Source organism: Pongo abelii, chromosome 1 (assembly GCF_028885655.2).
Source record: "Pongo abelii isolate AG06213 chromosome 1, NHGRI_mPonAbe1-v2.0_pri, whole genome shotgun sequence".
Taxonomy (NCBI): domain Eukaryota; kingdom Metazoa; phylum Chordata; class Mammalia; order Primates; family Hominidae; genus Pongo; species Pongo abelii.
The window spans coordinates 10,220,218-10,246,244 of NC_071985.2; the positions used below are offsets into that span (position 1 = coordinate 10,220,218).

The following is a 26,027-nucleotide window of genomic DNA, read 5'->3' on the forward strand; positions in this document are numbered from 1 at the left end:
ATTTCTGAAAAGGATTTATATACTTAGGGGTTAAAAGTCACTTGATGGCAAAACCAAATGCTCAGGACTTTTGGTTTTATTTTTATTTACTTATTTTTAACTCCAGAAGGACATTTTCATGTCCTGCATTTTGGAATTAAACCCATTATATTTAAAACGAGGTAAAAAGTAAGTAAGTACTAGAAGACGGCGGGGCACGGTGGCTCACGCCTCTAATCCCAGCACTTTGGGAGGCCGAGATGGGCAAATTATGAAGTCAGCAGTTTGAGACCAGCCTGACCAACATAATGAAACCCCGTCTCTACTAAAAATACAAAAATTAGTCAGGCGTGGTGGCGCGCACCTATAGTCCCAGCTACTTGGGAGTCTGAGGCAGGAGAATCGCTTGAACCCGGGAGGCAGAGGTTGCAGTGAGCCGAGATCACGCCACTGCACTCCAGCTTGGGTGACAGAGAGAGACTCCACCCCAAAACAAAAACAAACAAAGCAACTAGAAAACAATATGCTATATTTGTTTTTTCCTTTTTTCTTCCCATCCTTGTTGAAAAATATGCTATATTCTTAATATAATCTCAAGCAGTATCTGGGGAAGTAAAACTCGTGTAGTATTTTTGTCAGTGATTTTTTTTTATAAAGGGAGCGACCTACTATAATATATGTCCTGTTTTCTTCCTTGCCCTGCCAGTTATGCTTTAGATTTATTATGCTGATAATTATATTCTTCTCATTATTAAAAGAGGAAACAGAAGCCATTTGATATAATGGGAAAAGCATAGCCTTTATAGCTGAGTTTTTTAAAGAAATTATAGTTCCACTATGAATTTACTGTGCAACTTTGGGCGAATTCTTTAGCCTCTTGTTTTTTAACATGTCAAATGTTAAACCAACTGCTTTGTAGCATTGTGAAGATTGCACATAATACATTCTGGCTGCTAGTATAAGCTTATAATTATTACCTTGTATACAGCTCATGTTAAGGAGAACTTGTGACAACTGGATAAACATTTTTCAACATTAATTTGTTAGGTGATTATCAGGGACTTGTAAGATTAATAACTGCTTGTTCAGTTACCTGGAAGAAATAAGACTTTTAACTTGAAAATAAAACGAATTAAATACTTTTTATTTACTTATTTTTTTAATTTTTTTGGGAACAGGATCTTACTGTGTTGCGCAGGCTGGCCTCAAACACCTGGGCTCAAGCACTCCTACCACCTCAGCCTCCCAAGTAGCCGGGACTACAGATGTGTGTAGAAAATAAGACTAATATTTTTATTAACTTATTTTTCTTTTATATTTGTGCATGTTAGAGACATTAGTTTTTGTTATAAATAACCATGCTGTGGAGTGGCATTTAGTCAATCTGGAACTTGTGTTTGATTGAAGAAGAAACCAGGTAAACTTCATCAAAACGTGAGTTTTTTTATATAGATCTCTCGCTTAGTATTAGCAGTAATTGATTTGCCCTGAATTATATTTCTGATGAATAATCCTTTACCTCAAGCATAATTGTTTTCAGCCAAAATCTAGACAGTGTGGTAGTTGAGAGATAGTAATAAGAATTCAGAATTAGGTTGCCACCACTAAATTCATTCTACTTTTTATAAAAAAACCTTTAAAAGATATCTTAGGAAATTAAAGGGTTTTTTCTTCCATTTCTTTTTCTTTCTTTCTTTTGAAGTTTTTTCCCCCCTTTAACTGAAATGTGGAATAAACATATTTGTAAATTTTACTTATTTTAGGATGGCAGTATAACACATCAGATTTCTAGGCCTAATCCTCCAAATTTTGGTCCAGGCTTTGTCAGTAAGTATAAATCTAATAAGTTAATGTTTTCTGGGGATTGCTTGTCTGCACTCTATGTGTGCTGTTCTAAACCTGAAGTGAGTGTAGGTACACCAGTTCAAGCCCAGGTGCCCTCCTGTCTTATTAAACATCACTGCCCTATTAGGCAACTCTTCTTCAAGGTGTGTGTTTTCATTGCTTTTTTCACTGTGCGTGAAGAATTATAGTTACAGAAAAGTATTTTAATACAGAAAAACCATCTTCCCCATTCTCTCAATATTGTTGCTGTTTTTGTATACAGATTGGGCACTTTACAGTCTATAGAATTAAACCACGTTTTGCTCTAAGAACTGTCTTCCTAAGTGACAAGGACACTAAATGGGAAAAACAAAGGGATTATACTTAGCAATAAGTTGGGTTAGCAGCATGGTGTAAAGGTCAGGTGTGCAAGGTGCCCCTGAATCCTTTCTAGTTATTTGCAGGGGTCCCAAGGTGGTTCAGGATAGTGTTTAAAGTTCTCCCCGAACTGAACCTTTCTGAAATCTTCAGACTGTTTAGCTAACTTTTTTTTCACCATTATTTTTCATTTTGCTTACCTCTGCTCTCCTGGTTCCAGAAACCAGAAAGGCTTTCCTTGCGGTAGGTCTCATTCTACCAGAAGCAGAACTTCTGAAATCTTGTGAAAAAGCCTGTTCTTAAAAAACGCCCTTCAAATTTAGTAGACTAGATTTCAAGTTCATACATGTACTGGAACTTCTGGGTTTAGGAACAAACCCAAAGTCTGACCTTTTGAAATTCCCCCTACATTAATTGTTACTATAATTTGAATACGTATTTGCATTAAAAACAAGTAAAGAACTATACCAACTGGCTTTTTCTGGCTTTATTGTGCCCATTGGCTTTGATTGGATTCTTAATGTATGACAATATTCTGTTATCAATGATGTTATTTTCAGCGAATGTCCTTCTTAGAAATGTATTTATTCATTTCTTTGTCTTGTAGTGAGTCAAAAAGATATATTCAGAATTTCACTACATACGATGACTTTTTTTTCCCCCCTTGGACTGGGTATCAATGAAATAAAGTGCCCTTAAAGAATAAAGAAGAGAATATTGGTACAAAATGAAGAGATATAGCCATTTGGGGAGAATTACTGGCAGTTGTAAAAGTAGAAAATGTTTTGCTTGGTTAACTATTCCCTCCCCTTATTTTAAAAAATATAAACTACAGAATAATAATTACCAATGTTTTCAACTTATGGATTTCCTTTATAAGTCATAGACTTTAAATTATTCCATTCTAAAACATTCTGGGTTCCCTTTCTCTCTGTTTAGGATATTTTTTCATTATTAAGAAATAGGAAAGAACTTATAAACTCAGGAAAATTAACATGGGAAGTGATTTCCTAGTCTATGCACTAGACGTTGATGGGATATGTCTTTGTCTCTTCAAAATCTGTAAAGTCGTATTCATAAAATGCATGTATACCTTAGTATGTAGCTTGGCTTGTGGGTTAGAGAATTTGTTTAGTAAAAAAAAGAATTTCATTACATAAGTCTGCTTTTCCAAGATTGGATTTGTAATATTTATAAGTGCTAAGTTAACCAGTATCTCAAGAATGTGCATTCTCTGGCTTTCTCAATTAAATATTTTTCTAAAATCTGATATTTTATCATTATATAGTGGTCTAATATTTAGTATTGTGTTTTCAAATTTCCTATTATGTGGTCATGGTGAAACTACTTCCTTACAAAATGGATTTGTGTAACTTATAATGTTGGACTCTTTAGAAAATTAACACAACTGAATTTTAATTTTTCCTCAGATGATTCACAGCGTAAGCAGTATGAAGAGTGGCTCCAGGAGAACCAACAGCTGCTTCAAATGCAGCAGAAGTATCTTGAAGAACAAACTGGTGCTCACAGAAAATCTAAGAAGGCCCTTTCAGCTAAACAACGTACTGCCAAGAAAGCTGGGCGTGAATTTCCGGAGGAAGATGCAGAACAACTCAAGCATGTTACTGAACAGCAAAGCATGGTTCAGAAACAGCTAGAACAGGTAATAAATAGGTTTGCAAAATAGAAACTACCAACAATTGATGAGTAGAATGTTTTGGTGTGTCGTCCATTAGTGACTTTGACTAGTGATTTTTTTTGACTAGTATTAAATGGCATTAAAAGTACATTGCCAAAAACTGACAGCTCTGAGACCTCTTAGTAACTGCAGCCATAACAGCTCCAGTCTTTTACTTAGAGTGATGGTCACAGCACATACTAAATAAATGACACAAAAGAGATTGAGTCTCATAATTTCGACTTCGAAGAACTGTTTTCAACCTTAGTATAGTTGGAGACATTATTTTTTTTCTGCACTAAGAAATCACTGCAAAGACCATGTTTCCATTATACATCATTGAGAGTATTCAACTCAACTGAGGACCGAGCTCATGGGGAGATACTGGGTTTAGTTTGGAATAAGAATTGGGGGCCCAGGAAGTATTTTTGTTTACTTGGAGTTGATATTATTATTATTTCTTAATGTTTTGGTCTTAAAATACATTAGTATGTCTTATCTGAAGGACTGTTCCAGAAAAATGAAATCATTTTGCCATTATCTTCTATTATAAACCAGATGTTTATCAGAATATTTAAACTGAATAATATACTGGAAAAGAACATGTAAAAATTGTATTTAAAATAAAACAATAGTAGTGTACAAAATGGGTTCAGAGCCAACTCCTAGGTATATTTACCCAAGTAAATTAAAAACTTAAGGTTCAGGCCAGGCGTGGTGGTTCATACCTATAATTCCAGCACTTTGGGAGGCCGAGGTGGGTGGATCACTTGAGGTCAGGAGTTTGAGACCAGCCTGGCCAACATGGTGAAACCCTGTCTCTACTAAAAATACAAAAATTAGCTAAGTATGGTGGCGTGTGCCTGTAATCCCAGCTGTTTGGGAGGCTGAGGCAGGAGAATCCCTTGAACCAAGGAGTCAGATGTGGTGAGCCGAACTTGCACCACTGTACTCCAGCCTGGCGACAAAGTGAGACTCCATCTCAAAAAAAAAAAAAAAAAAAAAAAAAAAAAATGTGAGTGCTCTATAATAAACACTGTAGGAAGCACTTCCATTTACGTTGTCTTATCTACATCTTTCTGAAGGAGTTAGTATTATCCCCATTTTACAAACTGATTCATTGTAGAGGTTATAAACACTGTGTACATGTGGCCAGGCGCAGTGGCTAATGCCTGTAATCCCAGCACTTTGGGAAGCCAAGGCGGGCGGATCACCTGAGGCCAGGAGTTCGAGACCAGTCTGGCCAACATGGCAAAACCCGTCTCTACTAAAAATACAAAAAGTTAGCCAGGCATGGTGGCAGGTGCCTGTAATCCCAGCTGCTTGGGAGGTTGAGGCAGGAGAATTGCTTGAACCTGGGAGGTGGAGGCTGCAGTGAGCCGAGATTGCACCATTGCACTCCAGCCTGGGCAACAAGAACAAAACTCTTGTCTCAAAAACAAAACAAAACCAAAAAATACCCCCACTGTACATGTTTGCTTATAACTATTAGATTAGGGATTTGGACTCAAGTGTCTTATCTTCAAACCACAGCTACCACCATAACGTACCAACAATAAGGTGATTATAATTCCAATTGTTTAAAACTAGGATTATTCCAGAATGAAAGGTTTCTTTTCTCTTTAAATCTACTCTCTGGGTTCATGTTTACTGTAGGTTAATATTCTTGTAAAGATATGTTTAATAAAGTATATATTTTTTTTAGCACTTTCATTGCCGTCTGGCATATTTGTACAAGGTCTTTTGATGAGGGCCTAATTTTTGCATATCCATGGATCAAATCCTATTTAGAAGCTAATACTTGAAAAATGGGACATCATCTGTTACATAGTTGCCAAAGATCCAGTATAATCATATTAAGATAAGCAGTTGATGGTAATGTTTTAAAAAGTATTATAAAATGTCATGGGAAAGACATGGATGACCACCTTATATATCCCAGATACTGTTGCAGGTGCTTTCTGTACTTTCTTACTACTTCACCAACCAATGGTAATTTCTCAGTTCTAACCAGTAAACTGGCCAGGAAAAATAAGAAAATAGGAGTTACACAACTGTTGAAGAAGAGATCAAACACGATTATTTGCAGAAAATATTAGTCTACCTGGGGAACCCAAGAAAATACTTTGAAAAACTATTAGAACTCCTGGGTTTAGTATATTACCATAATATTTATCTAAAAATTGAATGATGTTGAAAGATATACACATCCTTTTGCATTCCTTCTTTCCCTAGCTTGCTGAATGAGATGGTGAGGTTCTCCAGAACATAGATTGCGTCTTGATTGATATCTGGTCTGTAGTATTGAGCACATTGGGACACAAAGGTTTTTGGAATGAATTAATTAATTGATATTAGCCATTATACTAAGAGACTATTTACAGACTATTCAAAATACTGCCTCGGAGCTTGAATAGATTTCAGAAATTATAATTTGAGTGTTAGCCATTAAATTGAAAGTGTTCAACAAATTTAGTCTTTTTAATCTGGGTGGGGGGGTGTGATATTCGTGCTGGTAATTCATCTTGTCTTAAAATGTACAATTTATATATTTAAGAAATGAAATCTTAACATTTAAATGGTTCAAGTTTGAGTTAAGTCTCTTATTCTAACATTGTATATTAATGTAATTTCTAGGACATCAAAATTAGCTGCTTGTGTAACTTTTTTTATTGTATATTTTTTATGTATAGTATAAATAGTATATATGAGTTTCACCATAAGATTTTAATACTTATTTTACAAAACTGTTTTTGGTATTTCATATGTGAAGCACTTTTACAGATAACTTTATAAAAATCCTGTTGTTAAAGAGATTGACAGTCGTTAGTTAACGCTTATCAATTCAATTTTTTGTGACTTTTGCAGTTACCCAAGAAAAATATGTTTGCTTCTACAGGGCCAAACTGCCCTCTGTGTAACCTCAACCACAGTCATCAGCCAGTGTTTTACTTCAGTACCTATGCTGTATAGAAATGAGTAATGATGCATTTTGTTATTCCAGATTTGTAAACAACAGAAAGAACATGGTGAATTGATTAAAGATTATCGGATCAAACAGCAGCAACAGCAGCAGCAATGTGCGATGGCCCCACCTACCATGATGCCCAGTGTCCAGCCCCAGCCACCCGTAATTCCAGGTGCCACTCCACCCACCATGAGCCAACCCACCTTTCCCATGGTGCCACAGCAGCTTCAGCACCAGCAGCACACAACAGTTATTTCTGGCCATACTAGCCCTGTTAGAATGCCCAGTTTACCTGGATGGCAACCCAACAGTGCTCCTGCCCACCTGCCCCTCAATCCTCCTAGAATTCAGCCCCCAATTGCCCAATTACCAATAAAAACTTGTACACCAGCCCCAGGGACAGTCTCAAATGCAAATCCACAGAGTGGACCACCACCTCGGGTAGAATTTGATGACAACAATCCCTTTAGTGAAAGTTTTCAAGAACGGGAACGTAAGGAACGTTTACAAGAACAGCAAGAGAGACCTAATGGATCCAACTCATGCAGGAGGTAGATAGACAAAGAGCTTTGCAGCAGAGGATGGAAATGGAGCAGCATGGCATGGTGGGCTCTGAGATAAGTAGTAGTAGGACATCTGTGTCCCAGATTCCCTTCTACAGTTCCGACTTACCTTGTGATTTTATGCAACCTCCAAGACCCCTTCAGCAGTCTCCACAACACCAACAGCAAATGGGGCAGGTTTTACAGCAGCAGAATATACAAGGATCAATTAATTCACCCTCCACCCAAACTTTCATGCAGACTAATGAGCAAAGGCAGGTGGGCCCTCCTTCATTTGTTCCTGATTCACCATCAATCCCTGTTGGAAGCCCAAATTTTTCTTCTGTTAAGCAGGGACATGGAAATCTTTCTGGGACCAGCTTCCAGCAGTCCCCAGTGAGGCCTTCTTTTACACCTGCTTTACCAGCAGCACCTCCAGTAGCTAATAGCAGTCTCCCATGTGGCCAAGATTCTACTATAACCCATGGACACAGTTATCCGGGATCAACCCAATCGCTTATTCAGTTGTATTCTGATATAATCCCAGAGGAAAAAGGGAAAAAGAAAAGAACAAGAAAGAAAAAAAGAGATGATGATGCAGAATCCACCAAGGCTCCGTCAACTCCCCATTCAGATATAACTGCCCCACCAACTCCAGGAATCTCAGAAACTACCTCTACTCCTGCAGTGAGCACACCCAGTGAGCTTCCTCAACAAGCAGACCGAGAGTCAGTGGAACCAGTCGGCCCATCCACTCCCAATATGGCAGCAGGGCAGCTATGTACAGAATTAGAGAATAGTGATTTCTCACAAGCAACTCCAAATCAACAGACTTATGCAAATTCAGAAGTAGATAAGCTCTCCATGGAAACCCCTGCCAAAACAGAAGAGATAAAATTGGAAAAGCCTGAGACAGAGTCCTGCCCAGGCCAAGAGGAGCCTAAATTGGAGGAACAGAATGGTAGTAAGGTAGAAGGAAACGCTGTAGCCTGTCCTGTCTCCTCAGCACAGAGTCCTCCCCATTCTGCTGGGGCCCCTGCTGCCAAAGGAGACTCAGGGAATGAACTTCTGAAACACTTGTTGAAAAATAAAAAGTCAACTTCTCTTTTGAATCAAAAACCTGAGGGCAGTATTTGTTTGGAAGATGACTGTACAAAGGATAATAAACTAGTTGAGAAGCAGAACCCAGCTGAAGGACTGGTAAGTGTAAATCATAAAAACGACAACTTTTTTCTTTTGTTTTAAATTATACTTACAGCAGATTAGTACCAGCAACTATATTTCCACGTTATTCTACAATCTTTTTATTCTAAAGGACCATTTTTTATTTTGTCATTTCTACCTCTCTGGAACCCATGTTTTTACTTATATCTAAACTATATTAAATAATAATTTGTTTACTATTTTTTAAAAAGCAAAGGCATGTATTGCATTTCATATATAACGTGATGTGTAGCAACTGGTTATTACCACATTGAGTTGATATGACTAAAGCAAAGTAAGTAAATGTCTATGTACTTTATTGTAAATAAGTGATTAATTTCCATTAACCTCTTTAAAATGTAGAGGATAGCCCATGCACCCCTATTAATACCCTTGGCACTCTTAGGGATACCACACTGGGAAGCTATTGTGTGGTTACGGTGTTGTATTGATACTTAATGTAATGTTACATGTAGATACTATCTTGTAGTTTTCCATGTGTCAATTTTCTATCAGTTTTAAGTTATTAACATTTAATTTGCTTTTTTTTTACATTTATATGAAGAGCTAACTTGTAAATATACCTTTACAAGAATCCGCCCCCTTTATTTCAGTTAACTTCATTAAGATAGTTCCAAAACTGGAGTTTCTGAGTCATGGGAATTGGTCTGCTTAATAGCTCTTGCCTGTTTATCTTTCAGAAGGTGCAGTGCCATTACCAGTGCATTCATAAAGCTGTACCTAGAGAGCTTCTCAAGTTGGATTTCATTTTCATATTTTAATTAAGGGTTGAGTGGTATATTTAGTTGTCTAGTTTTTTAATTTTAAGATTGTTAATGAAGCTCATCTTTTTGCAAGTGTTGCTTTTTTTCTTGTCTTTGACCATTCAGTAGAGATTGAGTGTTGACTTGATAGATTTGTGTAATTTTTGTAAATTTTACTGGTTATGCTTTTACAGTTGTCACCAGTAAATATAGGCAACTCTCCAGCACAATCTCCATCCACTTTCTCCAAGACATCTTATACGCTGAGGAGTACTGAATAACTTGCAGCCTTCTGTCTTTTTACCTTTCTATGTATACCACATGCTGCTGCTTCTGCCTGTTCTGTTCTCCCTTCTTATATACGTCTGGACAATATATTTTTATCTTTTGAAATGCAGTTCTTGAGTCATCTTTTTCCAGATACCTTTCTCACCTCTCCCAATCTCAAATATGTGTTGATGCTCGTGTTCTCACATAGCATTTTCTGTTGTACCACTTAACATTATTTAAATAGCTCCTTGAAGGAGGTAGGCTACATTTTGAGCATGTTTATATTAAAATTTGTGCTGTATAAGAATGTTTAATGGCATGGGGAACAACCACGTCAAGTTTAAAAAGTAGCCCCTCCCCCCAAATTAAAGTGTGATTTAAATAAATATATAGTGACTTAAATATATATGAATATATAAATATATATAAATATATAAAAATATAAAAATATATAAATATATGTAAATATATAAATATATAAATATATAAATATATGTAAATATATAAATATATAAATATATAAATATATGTAAATATATAAATATATGAATATATAAAAATATGTAAATATAAAAATATATATAAATATATGAATATATAAATATATATAAATACATAAATATATGAATATATAAATATATATAAATATATAAATATATGAATATATAAATATATATAAATATATAAATATATGAATATATAAATATATATAAATATATAAATATATATAAATATATGAATATATAAATATATAAATATATATAAAAATATATAAATATATAAATATATGAATATATATAAATATATAAAAATATAAATATATAAATATATGAATATATATATAAAAATATAAATATATAAATATATGAATATATATAAATATATAAATATATATAAATATATGAATATATAAATATATAAATATATAAATATATAAATATATAAATATATGTAAATATATAAATATATAAATAAATAAAAATATGTAAATATATAAATATATATAAATATATGAATATATAAATATATATAAATATATATAAATATATGAATATATAAAAATATAAAAATATATAAATATATAAATATATATAAAAATATATAAATATATAAATATATAAATATATGAATATATAAAAATATAAATATATAAATATATGAATATATATAAATATATGAATATATATAAATATATAAATATATGAATATATATAAATATATAAATAAATATATAAATATATATAAATATATAAATATATATATAAATATATAAATATATATAAATATATAAATATAAATATATATAAATATATAAATATAAATATATATAATATATAAAAATATATAAAAATATATATAAACATATATATATAGAGAGAGAGAGAGAATTAAGAAATTTTTTAGGTTCTTGCCACTCAAAGTGCAGTCCTTGGGGATCCGCAGCATCCACATCAGGTGGGAGCTTTGTAACACACGCAGAATCTCCTGCCACACACCTGCTTCTCAGAATGTGAGACTTAACAAGATTCCCAGGTGATTCCTGTGTATCTGAAGGGGGGAGAAGTACTGCTCTAGGCAGGTGATTCTCAAAACTAAAGTGTGAGGAGCACCAGGAGGGCTTGTTAAACCAAGACTGCTGGGCACCAGCCCCAGTATTTCTGATTCTGTAGGTCTGGGTGGGACCAGATAATCTGCATTTCTAAACCAGTTCTAGATGCTGCTGCCGCCCTGGAGACTCCCCTTGAGAGCCACAGAACTAGCCTGGAGATGAGCAGTCTGAGCCTGCTTTTGCCTCCCTCCATGAGCTAAGAATGGCTTTTACATTTTTAAATGGTTGAAAAAAAATCTAAGGAAGAGTAGTATTTTGTGACACATAAAAATTATACAAAATTCAAATTTGTCCGTGAATTTTAAAAGTTTTATTTGAACGCAGCCAAGCTCATTGATCTATGAATTGTTTATGGCTGCTTTTGAAGTACAAGGGCAGAGTTGAGTAATTATGCCAGGGCCTGTATGGCCCACAAAGGCTTACAATATTTACCATCTGGCTCTTTACATAAAAATGTTGCCATCCATGCGCTAAACTATTTAGAATATAACTGGAAACTAATTTTCAGAACCCTCAAAGATTCAATGCAGAATTCATTACAGTAAGTTCAGCTACTGTAATCGTCTATAGCAAAGAACTGCTGTTAAATTTAGAAATAATGGAGCCTGAAAATATTCCTGTATTTTAAGGCATTGATAGGACTACCCTTAAAGACCTTTTCAGGGCTTGGCTTATTCTCACTTTGTAATGATAAAAATAAAGGAAAGGTTTATTTGTTATCATCTAGGTTCTCTCCCATTGACTTTAAGTATGTGGCCATTATTTTTCAGTCAAATACAGTTGTGAACTAATTTGAAGAACCGGTGTTTTTTCTTTTTATTGTTGTCTGGTGATATCTGTTCTCTCACCTAAGATGCATAGGCTATAAAGCTTTTCTGGAGCCTGTGAATTGTTTCAGCACACCTCATACTTCACTAGTTCCTAAGGGGAACCAAAAATAACTCACCAAGACCGCTATGCAGAGGCTCCTATAGCCATCTACAAGCATCTCCTTCCCTTCTGCAGTCAGTAAGCAGGAATAAGGGGTTCCCCAGCCCCAGGGAGGTCAGCATGAGGGGTAACGCTTTGCCAGAAAGGGCTATGGCCTTACTAATGAGTTCTGCTCTTTCCTCAAGCTTCGCAGCTTACTGATTTCCATACTTGAGAATAACGTTTGAAGAAAAGGATGATGTTTTTGGAAAACCAGCACTTGACACCACTCTATCTTCCCTACTTATTTAATAACTTGTAGTGCCATGTTAGGATGATGCGTCATAGCTTGGCACTGCATGAACTAAAAACCAAATATGCAGATTGTTCACTTATTTTTTACCGTTTCCAATTACATTAGCAAACTTTGGGGGCTCAAATGCAAGGTGGTTTTGGATGTGGCAACCAGTTACCAAAAACAGATGGAGGAAGTGAAACCAAGAAACAGCGAAGCAAATGGACTCAGAGGACGGGTGAGAAAGCAGCACCTTGCTCAAAGAAAAGGAAAAAGGACGAAGAGGAAAAACAAGCTATGTACTCTAGCACTGACACGTTTACCCACTTGAAACAGGTGAGGGTGGGTCATTTAGAGCAGCCCCTTTTAAAAGTCAAGGATATAGGCTGGGGGTAGTGGCTCATGCCTGTAATCCCAGCACTTTGGGAGGCTGAGGCAGGTGGATCACTTGAGGCATGAGTTCGAGATGAGCTTAGCTAACATGGCAAAACCCCATCTCTACTAAAAATACAGACATTTACTGGGCGTGGTGGTACACGCCTGTAATCCCAGCTACTTGGGAGGCTGAGGCACGAGAATTGCTTGAGCCTGGATGGCGGAGGTTGCAGTGAGCTGAGACTGTGCCACTGCACTCCAGCCTGGGTGACAGAATGAGACTCTTGTCTCAAAAAAAAAAAAACTTCAAGGACACGAGAGATCAAATGCTAAAAGACATCTGGACAAGGAACCTAGTAGACTTTTTCCAAGCAGAATTGCACCGTATCCTATTGACATCTGAAATTTACGGTAATACAAATGGGTTGATAGGTGATAGTCAAGATTTTCTTATGTTCATAAGGAGTAGCCTCAGTACCAAGAAAAAAATCTGTCCTCAGTACTTTGTTGTGACTCTGAATCCAAAGAAATGCATTGTAAATTCTGTTTTACACCTTTGTAGTTGTTACAGAAGGTGGGAGACAGTTGCTAATAGTGCTGTTGGTGGTACCCAGCCTCAGTTTATGCCCCGGTTTTTGCTGAGCATAGATAAGAAATATGTTTTTCTTGTTAGATGCCTGGCAGCATTCATTTAGTACAGAGCTTATTTTTAAGTCTCAAAGGTCTGTAGTCTCTCTCACTTATTCCAGCATTTTGATACTTGAAAATTCTAAGTCTCATTTTTCTGAAGCCTTATTCAACAAAGTTGCTTCGGGTCTTAGAAAGTTGAGCTACACTGAGTTCCTTTTATCATGTACATTACTCTTAAATGTGTTTTTTAATAGCAGCTCTCTCTGCTCCCTCTAATGGAACCAATCATTGGAGTGAACTTTGCGCACTTTCTTCCTTATGGCAGTGGCCAATTTAATAGTGGGAATCGACTTCTAGGAACTTTTGGCAGTGCTACCCTGGAAGGGGTTTCGGACTACTATTCTCAGTTGATCTACAAGGTATGTTTCTCTGCCAAGGTGTTGTCTTGCTTCATCTTTGGGTAACGTGTCAGAATTGATAGAGCTTGTCTTGTTTTTTATTTACTTTACATCTACTCTTCCAAGTTTTATTAAAACTTAAGTTCAGCTACAGGGTTAAAATTTTACCTGGTGAAGTATTTCTAGCATAAACATTTGAAGTTGTTTTTATAGGTAAGAGTACAAATTGCAAGAAATATCTATTATGTACTTTCATGGTAGTGGAAATCCTTATTTCCTTATAACCTTTATTAACGCTTAAAATGAATTCAAAAATCATTGTAAATGGTGGGGATTTAAAAAAAGTAGTAGTTTACCTTGAAAAATGAAATTAAACAATTTTAAGTGTATCTTATCTAATAATTTAGGTATTAATTACAACTAATTCCTAGACTATTGTAGGTTTTTTTTTTTTTTGAGACAGGGTCTTGCTCTGTCACCCAGGCCAGATTGCAGTGGTGCAATCTCTGCCTCCCAAATTCAAGCAATTCTAGTGCCTCAACCTACCAAGTAACTGGGAGTACAGGCATGCATCACCACGCCCTGAGGTCAAGGCTGCAGTGAGCATGATTGTGCCATTGCCCTCTACCTCTAGCTTGGGTGACAGAGCAAGTCTCTGTCTCCAAAAAGAAAAAAAAAAAAACAACCTATCTTAACTCATAAGCTATTCTCCAACCTTATTTTATCATCCTCATGAAATTCTTTATCTTTGCAAAATTTGTAATTTGACTTTGCACTTGATTTGCATGGTGTTATTGGTAGATTCCAAGTCTCTCCTTGAGAGACTAATCAGTAAATGACAAATTGGTGATAACTGTTAAGCTGGGAGAGGTGTCTGAAGAGGAACTACATTAATGATTTAGTTACTCTATTAGTAGTAGTATTACTACTGTTGCTTCTTTTAAAGGTCTTAGTCAATCCAGATTCTCATATCTCGGATGTGAGTTGTATTACAAGTTTAAGACCAGAAATTCTTAAGTTTTTCATAGAACTAGGGCATATCTTAATGAGAACTTAAAGGATGTTTTGATAATATTTTGCAATTTATTGATTGCATTTTAAAGTTATCCTTCACTAGCTATAACCACGAAACTTGAAGAATTGCATAAATAAAATCAGGTATAAAGGAAATTAGCTTCTTAATTTCAGAGCTTAAGTAGTCAAGCTGGGTAAAGTAAGCAAGTTGATATGTCCATAAAATCACGAGTATCTGTTCCACTAAGAAGCCTCCTGGCCTTGTATGTATTGTTTTCTTGGTGTGCAAGATACATCTTGATTACATTTCTGTAGCCTTGCTTCTATGTGCAAAAAATTCACAGAACAACGTTTTAGCAAGGTCATTGCATATTTGCTCAGTAGCATATAATTTAAATTTTTTGGTCTCCTGCAGCAGAATAATTTAAGTAATCCTCCAACACCCCCTGCCTCTCTTCCTCCTACACCACCTCCTATGGCTTGTCAGAAGATGACCAATGGTTTTGCAACAACTGAAGAACTTGCTGGAAAAGCCAGAGTGTTAGTGAGCCATGAAGGTATGATTATAGCCTCCAAATTTCACACCTTGGAGAAACGTGCCTCTGCCAGTTGTGTATTGTGAAATGGCAATAGAACTGTAAAGTTCTACCCATTTATCAATATTGACTAAGTGTATTTATGGTTTTGTGTTTTTGCTTTTCCAGTTACCAAAACTCTAGGACCTAAACCATTTCAGCTGCCCTTCAGACCCCAGGACGACTTGTTGGCCCGAGCTCTTGCTCAGGGCCCCAAGACAGTTGATGTGCCAGCCTCCCTCCCAACACCACCTCATAACAATCAGGAAGAAATAAGGTACAGGTTATGTTTTTCTCAAATAATTCTTAGTTATTTCTTTTTTTAAAAAAAATAAATGTATGTATGTGGCATAATGTCTTTAGGAATAGCATGTAAAAACATTTGAAAAGAGTAAAATTTGGTGAATAATCTTCAGGATTTAAAGTTTATAACAGACATTAAGGCAGGGGAATATCTCCTTGCAACATATTTCAGAAATCATTGTCCTTTAAAGGCTATTAATGTGATTTATTGGGTTTATTGTTGTTTATAGATGTCTAAAATGAAAGAGCAGAAGTTGCTATATCAGAGAACACTGTCGTGGAAGAGAGTTTAAGAACTGTCTGGGGTTTGACCTCTTTGTCCTCTTTGTGTCAGTTCTTTAACCGTAAGATTCTAATTGGGGAGAATCAAGTTCTCTTAGTAGATAATCGCTAGCCAACTCTTTAGATCCAGAGGGTTCTTACAACTTCATCAAATAATTATCTCTTCCTTGGAAAATCCGCCCACTACCCTCTATTTGATGAGACATTTATTTAACCTAAGTCCCTTACTTTATTAATGGGGAAACTTTGGACCAAAGTGGAGAATCATCTGTCCCGATTGAGGATCCAGGTCCTCTTTCTACTGTACCTCAGTAGGCCAGCCTTTCTTGGGTCTCCTGCATGACAGCTGCTTCTCTGCGTGAGGAGTGGGAGACAGCAGTTCCACAGGATTGTGGAATTTAGTCTGAGACCTCACAATTGGCCTGGTAGACTCGAACTTGAACTCAACAGGAGGGGCCAGTCTTTTGTTTTTGTCACCTCACTTTATCAGTTAAGAAAAATAAGGGCCAATGAAGTCAATGACCAAGTTTTCTCCCATCTTGCCAGTGTAAAGAGCAGCAGTAGGACAGCTGTTTTCCCAGTCAAGTGAACGCAGATGTGACCGTTGCATATGTGCTTGGACTTCTCTTTCCTTTTTTTGGTCTTTTTAAAGTTTTCCTTTTTTATTATTAAATCCAACCAGCAGCTCTTTCCTTTTCAAGCTACAGGAGTGCTGCCCTAGGCTCAACGATCTGGGATTTTGAAAAGGTGCTTTCATGCTTTCTATGTTACATGCTAATCAGAACATCTTCCTCTTTGGCAGGTCTTCAAACTTTGGTGCTGAAGCTTTGGTTAAAAGGAAACATACCATTTAAATTATTTTGTAACTAAATATTGTTCTTGTATTTTTTTCCCAGTGTGGCTCTGAGCTGATTCATTTGCTGCTCATCGTATAGGTGCTGCCCAGAGTATTCTTACAGCTCTATTCATAGATGTCAGCAGGGTTGATACAGGAAGCCCCCAGTGGTGGATTTGCAGACTTTGATGTGTGTGTTTATGTTTTTTCAGGATACAGAATCACTGTGGTGGTTGAGATACTCCTGACAGTTTTGTTCCCTCATCCTCTCCTGAGAGTGTGGTTGGGGTAGAAGTGAGCAGGTATCCAGATCTGTCATTGGTCAAGGAGGAGCCTCCAGAACCGGTGCCGTCCCCCATCATTCCTATTCTTCCTAGCGCTGCTGGGAAAAGTAAGAAAAACACTTAACCTTATTATTTCCCTTTACTCTACGCCAATTTACTAACGTAAATATTTTGATTTTGAAAATCCGTTAACACTTTTTTCCTCTTTTTTTTTTTCTCTCTTTTTTAAGGTTCAGAATCAAGAAGGAATGACATCAAAACTGAGCCAGGCACTTTATATTTTGCGTCACCTTTTGGTCCTTCCCCAAATGGTCCCAGATCAGGTCTTATATCTGTAGCAATTACTCTGCATCCTACAGCTGCTGAGGTAAAAGAGTAAATGACTTCTTAATGTTAAACAGTATGTCCCCAATTTTAAAAGATGGGTCAGGTGTCTACCATGAAACACACACAACAGGATCACTGAGGATAAAGGGTCAGAGAGCAGGGCTGATGCTCACTGCAGACCTTTCAGCTGCCTTTGAGTGCCATCATTTGTCATTGAATTGGTCTCAGCCTACGTCAAGTAAAAAGGGAAATTAGAGCTCACATTTTCTTATTAAAGGATGTATAGTTTAGAGAACTCTTTTTTTTTTTTTTTAATAGAGACACAGTCTCCTTCTGTTGCCCAGGCTGGAGTACAGTGGCACAGTCATAGCTCACTGCAGCCTCAAACTTACTGGGCTCAAGTAATCCTTCTGCTTTAGCCTCCTCAGTAGCTGGGACTACATGTGTGAGCCATCGTGTCCATCTCAGAAAAAACTTCATTGTAACTGTTAACAGAGAAGAAAATTAAGCAATGAAAAAGAACTTTATCAACAGTAATAGTTTTGCAGAAGCAATAGAAATGTTCTTCAAGTAGCATCTGCTTATATCAAACATAAGTAATTTCCTGAGGATTTTTTATTTTTTTAACTCTGAATTCTGTGAAGACATTTCAGTAGAGACCAAACTAAAAGTCCAATGATGTAATATTTTGGTTATCAACAAAATACAGCAGTAGCAAGACCTTTGTATGTTCTTATGGGATGTGTCAGAGCTGGAGGGAAGCCCCTGGAAGTAAGCTTTCTGACCACCTGTAGGAACTGATGGGGTCTGTCAGATGTTACGATATCTAAAATAGTTTAATGTGTTACTAGATATTTAATGTTAATTGGAATCCCTTTATGAGGATTTCTGTTTATAAATTTCTTTTTTTGGATATTGGTTCGTTAGAGCTAATTTTTTTCCTGAGATTCTTTAAGTCTAAATAAAATTTGTTGGATTTTCTTAGAATCTATGTATCATGCAAAGAGGATTTATCCTAAGTGTGTATTTTTCTTCAGTGGTTCACTGTTGCCTTCTGGGTGAATAATACAGCATTTGCATTTGGTTTTAGAACATTAGCAGTGTTGTGGCTGCATTTTCCGACCTTTTGCACGTCCGAATCCCTAACAGCTATGAGGTTAGCAATGCTCCCGATGTCCCATCCATGGGTTTGGTCAGTAGCCACAGAATCAACTCGGGTTTGGAGTATTGACAGCATTTACTTCTCCGTGGGCCTCCGCCAGGATCTGCAAACCCTCCCAGATTAGTGAGCTCTTACCAGCTGAAGCAGCCTAATGTACCATTTCCTCCAACAAGCAATGGTGAGCTAGTGAGCTTTTTGTTAACCCCAAATCCATTCCTGATTCAAAAGTTAACCTTACTCTTTGAGGTACTGATTATCTTTTAACAACGGACAGGTAACATGCTGGCATATAGTCCTTGGTGAACTCACCATGTGTGGGTGTTCTGTTTTCTGTGCTGTGATTTGACCTCTAGTGCTTTGGCCTGTGTATTCTGTCATGCTGTCACCAGGGGCTGTGTGAGTGCCAGCCATCTGTGCAGGCTGCCAGAAGAAGCCCGTGACGGGCTTGCCCTTGAGCAGCTTTTGTTCTTCCTGTCTCCCAACCCCCATCCCAATGCGCCTGGGCCACCTGGTACAGATGGGGCTGGTGACCTGACGTGGGTTCTGTTTCCTGTTCTCCTCTGCTTTCCATCCTCACCTACCTCTTGTTTTACCTCTGCACCAGCTCTATAGGGCCCTTCTCTTCCCACAGAGGTGTTCATGCCCCCCATCTCTGAGATGGAACAACTTCCTTAGACCGACCATGATGTCGCTTTCCTTCCTGCCTCACTGGCAATCTTACGAGCGTGCTCAGTCCAGGCCCTGGCTTCCTCCTCTTGGCTTCTAGCTGTTTCTGTCACTTTTTCCCTGCTCCTTTTTGCCTTCACACTGCACCTGAATGATGCTTTCTAATTCCTGAGTCCTTATTTACCTTCTTATCCTTGGCCTTGGCTGTTTCCTCATTTCTGACTCTGCAAGTCACACTTATTTAAGACTCTTATACGTATGTCATTGTATCTTTCAGAAGATGTTTTTTTACCTTCTTAACCCACAAGCAAAGGTAGTATCTGTTTCCCTCTCCGTCTTACTTTGTGCTTAGACTAAGTAGCAATCTCTGTTTCCCTCTCCGTCTTACTTTGTGCTTAGACTGAGTAGCAATCTCTGTTTCCTTCTCCGTCTTACTTTGTGCTTAGACTGAGTAGTAATCTCTCTTGGTGACTTAGTTTTATTAGATTCTTCTTTTATACTGCCATTGCTTTCCCAGCTATTTGAGAATAGGCATGTTTCTTTATTTCTGCCCTAATGTCGGATAATCGACTCTGTAACCATTGCTTAGAAGATAAATTTTTTTATTAGTTAAAGAATAATATAAAGTTAATGAACCATGTTGTAATGAGTCGATACTGCATAATTTTTCACCATGTGCCACCTTGTGTCATCAGTCAGTTTTAATTGCTAACAAAAGTTGATTGCCTTTAGGTCTTTCTGGATATAAGGATTCTAGTCATGTTATTGCAGAAAGCGCAGCACTCAGACCACAGTGGTGTTGTCATTGTAAAGTGGTTATTCTTGGAAGTGGTGTGCGGAAATCTTTCAAAGATCTGACCCTTTTGAACAAGGTACTTTGCTATTCCTTTTATGACCCCACCTCCTACCTCCAGTGAAAATGTCCTTGGCAGTGTCTCTTCTAACATCGGAGAGAGACACCACTTACGGTGGTGTGATGGACACATTTTCCTGGTGATGGCACCAGCGTATATCAGACGTGCTTGGGCTGAACACCAAAGAGCTACAACAGGCTGTTAAAGGGAATATTATGAGGACTACCTATTTTTAAATAGAGTTAACCGTGAACCACATAGTTTGGTTTTGTACATGTATTTTTTCCCTAGCTAAATTATCACATGCTAAATATTGGAACATAGTTTCCTTTCTACTATTAAGATAAAGAACCACTGTCACTTTTGAATATAACATAAAAACAATGTATACATCCTTTTTTATTGAATTTTGACTTGTTGAGATTCCCACACATTTCTCTTTGCTTTTCAGGATTCCCGAGAAAGCACCAAGAGGGTAGAGAAGGACATTGTCTTCTGTAGTAATAACTGCTTTATTCTTTATTCATCAACTGCACAAGCGAAAAACCCAGAAAACAAGGTGAGATTAGGATAATCTCAGCTGATAACAATGTATAACGAGTGACTTCTGTGTTCTGGGCATATGGGAGTGAATAAAGATGTGTCCCTGCCTTCATGGAGCTCTGTGTGGCGAATCCAAAGCAGGTGCTGACCCGGCAGAGGAGGAGAGGGTGTAGGGAGCCTTGAGTCGTGCTACCCTTTCAACTTAGTTATTTGACAAAAGTGGGCAGAGTTATGTTTTAAAAGTTCAGTAAACAGAACACTAATATTAAAATCTTTAATTTTACCAGTTTAATTTTTTTTTTGAGATCTAGTCTCATTCTGGTCCCACAGGCTGAAGGGCATTGGCACATCTTGGCTCACTGCAGACTCCGCCTCCCAATTCAAGCAATTCTCCTGCCTCAGCCTCCTGAGTAGCTAGGATTAGAGGTGCGCGCCACCACGCCCAGCTAATTTTTGTAGTTTAGTAGAGATGGGGTTTCACCATGTTGGCCAGGCTGCTCTCAAACTCCTGACCTCGTGATCTGCCCACCTCAGCCTCCCAAAGTGCTGGGATTACAGGTGTGAGCCACTGCACCCGGCCGTAAATATCTTAATATTTTAAAATTATTTTTATTGATGTTACCCCAATAGGAAAACCTGTTTAAAGATAAAATTTAAGACTATTTGTGCATTTTAAGAGAAAACACTTTGCTCACAGTATGGTGAAAGAGGTCTGCTTTACTTGATTTTATGTAATTTGAGTGTGTCCAACTAATAGTTGATACAAATGATATGTTTGTAATCATGTTTTGAAGGAAGCTTTTCCTGTACAGTAATACTGCCAGTCATTCCTCCATCCAGGTTATTGCTCTGGTATGTCTTTCACAGAAGAACATTCTGAAGACTTATTTTTAACAGGTAGTTGTCTGTAGTATGCCTGTAGTAAAATCCAAGCTAGATGACAAATAAATTTAGACCTTAAAATACATCAGCCTAAATGCAAGAAGGATTTTTTTTCACCAGATAGTTTAAGTTGGTGTGCAGTCCCTGCCTGATTTGGTATAAGGCATGTCTTTTTTCAGATACCTTGTCAGGATTGGGGCATGTGAAAAGAGGGCAGCCTGTGGGTTGGTGTTTATTAGTTTATGATACTCTGTACCATAAAGTAAATAAGCTATTGGAGATTTCCCCTCAGCTCAACTGTTTCAGCAGCCGGATCAGAGCTAAGAAGCCTCAGAGAAAAGTTAGTATGATTCATTTGTTGACAGGGGCTCCTTCCCTTTCTCTAACATTTACACCAATTGATTAAGCCTGAGATTAACAGATGTGAATTTTAGAGTGGAGATAGGCTCTCAAGAAATGATGCTTCAGCGTTCTTATTTGGTTAAACAAAAAACACTGTTCCATTGTACAAATTATATTAGCTCTTCTGACAGCATTGTGTGTGTGTGTGTGTGTGTGTTTTCTTTTTCTGGTTTTAATATAGTTAGAAAGGGGATTGTCCCAGAAAGTGTAAGAGCAGAATATTCTCCAGAATTATGGCTTTGTGGAAAAGGCCTCGAAAGGATGCGGCACAGCTGCCATCACCCGCTCTGTATCCCTGTGCACCTTAGAGCATGGTCAGCTTCTGCAGTGCATGAGCCCCAGCACTTACTGCTGACTCTCCCTCTGCCCCTCAGGTCACCCATCCTCTTCAGTCATACTGCTCAGCTTCTTGTCTTAACAAGAATTGCTTTTCGGGCTTGTGAATTATTTTTCTTTGTCATGGTTTCTTTATATTGCCCGGGAATCCATTCCTTCATTGCCACAATCACCTATGAGAGAAATGCCTTCCAAAGCATTTCATCAGTACAGCAACAACATCTCCACTTTGGATGTGCACTGTCTCCCCCAGCTCCCGGAGAAAGCTTCTCCCCCTGCCTCACCACCCATCGCCTTCCCTCCTGCTTTTGAAGCAGTCCAAGTCGAGGCCAAGCCAGATGAGCTGAAGGTGACAGTCAAGCTGAAGCCTCGGCTAAGAGCTGTCCATGGTGGGTTTGAAGATTGCAGGCCGCTCAATAAAAAATGGAGAGGAATGAAATGGAAGAAGTGGAGCATTCATATTGTAATCGCTAAGGGGACATTTAAACCACCTTGTGAGGATGAAATAGATGAATTTCTAAAGAAATTGGGCACTTCCCTTAAACCTGTTCCTGTGCCCAAAGACTATCGGAAGTGTTGCTTTTGTCATGAAGAAGGTGATGGATTGACAGATGGACCAGCAAGGCTACTCAACCTTGACTTGGATCTGTGGGTCCACTTGAACTGCGCTCTGTGGTCCACGGAGGTCTACGAGACTCAGGCTGGTGCCTTAATAAATGTGGAGCTAGCTCTTAGGAGAGGCCTACAAATGAAATGTGTCTTCTGTCACAAGACAGTTGCCGCTAGTGGATGCCACAGATTTCGATGCACCAACCTTTATCACTTTACTTGCGCCATTAAAGCACAATGCATGTTTTTTAAGGACAAAACTATGCTTTGCCCCATGCACAAACCAAAGGGAATTCATGAGCAAGAATTAAGTTACTTTGCAGTCTTCAGGAGGGTCTATGTTCAGCACAATGAGGTGCGACAGATTGCTAGCATCGTGCAACGAGGAGAACGGGACCATACCTTTCATGTGGGTAGCCTCATCTTCCACACAATCGTTCAGCTGCTTCCACAGCAGATGCAAGCATTCCATTCTCCTAAAGCACTCTTCCCTGTGGGCTATGAAGCCAGCCGGCTGTACTGGAGCATGCGCTATGCCAACAGGCGCTGCCACTACCTGTGCTCCCTCGAGGAGAAGGATGGGCGCCCAGTGTTTGTCATCAGGATTGTGGGACAAGGCCATGAAGACCTGGTTCTAAGTGACATCTCACCTAAAGGTAACGTCTCCCATTCACATGCTGTGCAGAGCTACTTACTCTGATGTCAGGCTAATGAATGTATTTTGTCAATTTTCCATGTTTGTCTCATGTTCATTTTATATTTTATAATGTGTATTTTTCATTTACAAATGCCAATCTTTGTGTTCTCACACCTTGCTCTCTTTGCTATACAGTTGTCTAAACACTTTCATAGTCAATATATCTTTGAACATAAGAGTTGGTGAAGTAAATCCGAGAATGATTTGTATATAAAGGTTGCCTGTCATTTGCATTGGGGACCTCCTTTTTCTTTTTCTTCTTCTTTATTTATTTTTTTTTTTTTGGAGATGGAGTTTCTCTTTTGTTGCACAGGCTGGACTGCAATGGCGCGATCTCAGTTCCCTGCAACCTCTGCCTCCCAGGTTCAAGTGATTCTTCTGCCTCAGCCTCCCAAGTAACTAGGACTACAGGTGTGCACTACCATGCCCGGCTAATTTTTTTTTTTTTTAAGTAGAGATGGGGTTTCACCATATTGGCCAGGTTGGTCCTCAAACTCCTGACCTTGTGACCCGCCCACCTCTGCCTCCCAAAGTGCTGGTATTACAGGTGTGAGCCACCGCACCTAGCCTTTTTCTTCTTTTAACCCCACGAAATCTTGACTATAAACTGAATTTTAATACCAGTTACTACTATACATTAGATTTTCATACATGCAGGGATCTATTTCTCTTTTCTGAGATGGAGTGTCACTCTGTCAGCCAGACTGGAGTGCAGTGGTGCCATCTCGGCTCACTGCAACCTCTGCCTCCCAGATTAAAGTGATTCTCATGCCTCAGCCTCTGGAGTCTCGCTCTGTTGCCCAGGCTGGAGTGAAGTGGCATGATCTCAGCTCACTGCAACCTCTGCCTCTGGGGCTTAAGCAATTCTCTTGGCTCAGCCTCCCTAGTAGCTGGGATTACAGGCACACGCCACCACGCCCAGCTAATTTTTGTATTTTTTGTAGAGACGGGGTTTCACCATGTTGGCCAGGCTGGTCTTGAACTCCTGACCTCAAGGGATCCGCCTGCCTTGGCTTCCCAAAGTGCTGGGATTATAGGCGTGAGCCACCACGCCTGGCCCATTTGGAATCTCTTCATTTCCACTGATCTTGTTTATGCTCAAACCACACTATATTGATCTCCATACATACTTTTTGTGTGTTCTGGTTCATTCACTTGTGAGTTGTATCTGGAGTAGAACAGATAATCAAAGATGCTTGTTCAGAGGAGAAATCAGTTCACATACTAAAGTCTCTCACGTGGCCCTTCCCACCGTGTGCTCCCGGATGTGCTTCATGAGGACGCAGCTGGGGCAGCACATGGTGCTCCCGGATGTGCTTCATGAGGACTCAGCTGGGGCAGCACATGGTGCTCCCGGATGTGCTTCATGAGGACGCAGCTGGGGCAGCACATGGTGCTCCCGGATGTGCTTCATGAGGACGCAGCTGGGGCAGCACATGGTGCTCCCGGATGTGCTTCATGGGGATGCAGCTGGGGCAGCACATGGTGGTCCTAGTAATTCCGACTAGAATGCAGTTGATTTCTGCATTGTAGAATTCAGTTCAATTCTCGAATTGCATTCTAGTCTAGTACTTCTGATTCAGTTGCATCTAGTCTAGTACATCTAGTCTAGTACTTTTGCATTCAGTTGCCTTCTAGTCAGAATTAAAGGCAAAAACCCAAAATTGGGACAAGAAAATACAACTATTTATGGGAAAGACCCATAGTTTTTGAGTATGTTTCTCTACAAGTTGTGCTACCAACCTAAAATAGTGCACCTAGCAGGCCACCAGCACGGGAGTACAAGCTGCGCAGTGAGAGCTGCTTCCATTTCAGCCAGTTCAAACTTCTTTCCCAGCCTCAGAATTTTGTATTAGTGAAAAATTTACCTTCCCCAAGAGCTTCATTTGTTTCCAACATTCCTGATATTTACAGCAGAGTGACGTTTCCTGCATCTGCTCTTTGCCCTGGCTCCTGGGAAACTCAGAGCCAAGTCCGAACCCTGTTTACAGTATCAGTGATTGGTTATAGTTAGCCCAATTTCTATGTTATTAAATTTATTATGTCTTTTTTGAAATAGTATTGGGGTAAAATAAACACCACAAGTCAATAAGCTTATTTAGTTGATGGGAACTCAGCTATCTCATCTGGAAGGTTAGATAGCCTAATACAGAAGACAGCCAAGCCACAGTACTACTTTATACGTAGACCCTAAGAATTTAGTGCTAAAAAAGATGTAGGAATAAGCTAGTGATGGCATAGTTTTAAGTAGTAAAAATGTCCAATTTTTTAAATTTCAGAAAACAGCATATTCAAAAATGATTTGAGTTCAAGTGAAACTTAAGTATGGCTTCTAATAAGACCCAAGGGTGAAACCTTTGTATGAAAAACAGAAAAAAGACTTGTTGTCACATAAATTGGAAGTATGTAAACACTTTTTTTTTTTTTTTTTTTT

The 26,027-nt window shown here is 38.2% G+C and overlaps 1 protein-coding gene across 1 annotated transcript in view; it reads left to right on the forward strand.

Annotated features, from left to right (window-relative positions):
- LOC100432518 (histone-lysine N-methyltransferase 2C-like) overlaps positions 1 to 26,027 on the forward strand; it is a 56,240-nt gene that overhangs the window by 29,184 nt on the left and 1,029 nt on the right. Inside the window, 14 exon segments of the mRNA XM_063721412.1 lie at positions 1,743 to 1,806; positions 3,612 to 3,844; positions 6,864 to 7,358; positions 7,361 to 8,569; positions 12,546 to 12,755; positions 13,679 to 13,843; positions 15,252 to 15,393; positions 15,541 to 15,688; positions 17,044 to 17,222; positions 17,346 to 17,482; positions 18,533 to 18,782; positions 20,003 to 20,142; positions 20,576 to 20,682; positions 22,432 to 23,557. Coding sequence (XP_063577482.1) covers positions 1,743 to 1,806; positions 3,612 to 3,844; positions 6,864 to 7,358; positions 7,361 to 8,569; positions 12,546 to 12,755; positions 13,679 to 13,843; positions 15,252 to 15,393; positions 15,541 to 15,688; positions 17,044 to 17,222; positions 17,346 to 17,482; positions 18,533 to 18,782; positions 20,003 to 20,142; positions 20,576 to 20,682; positions 22,432 to 23,557 — 4,605 coding nt within the window.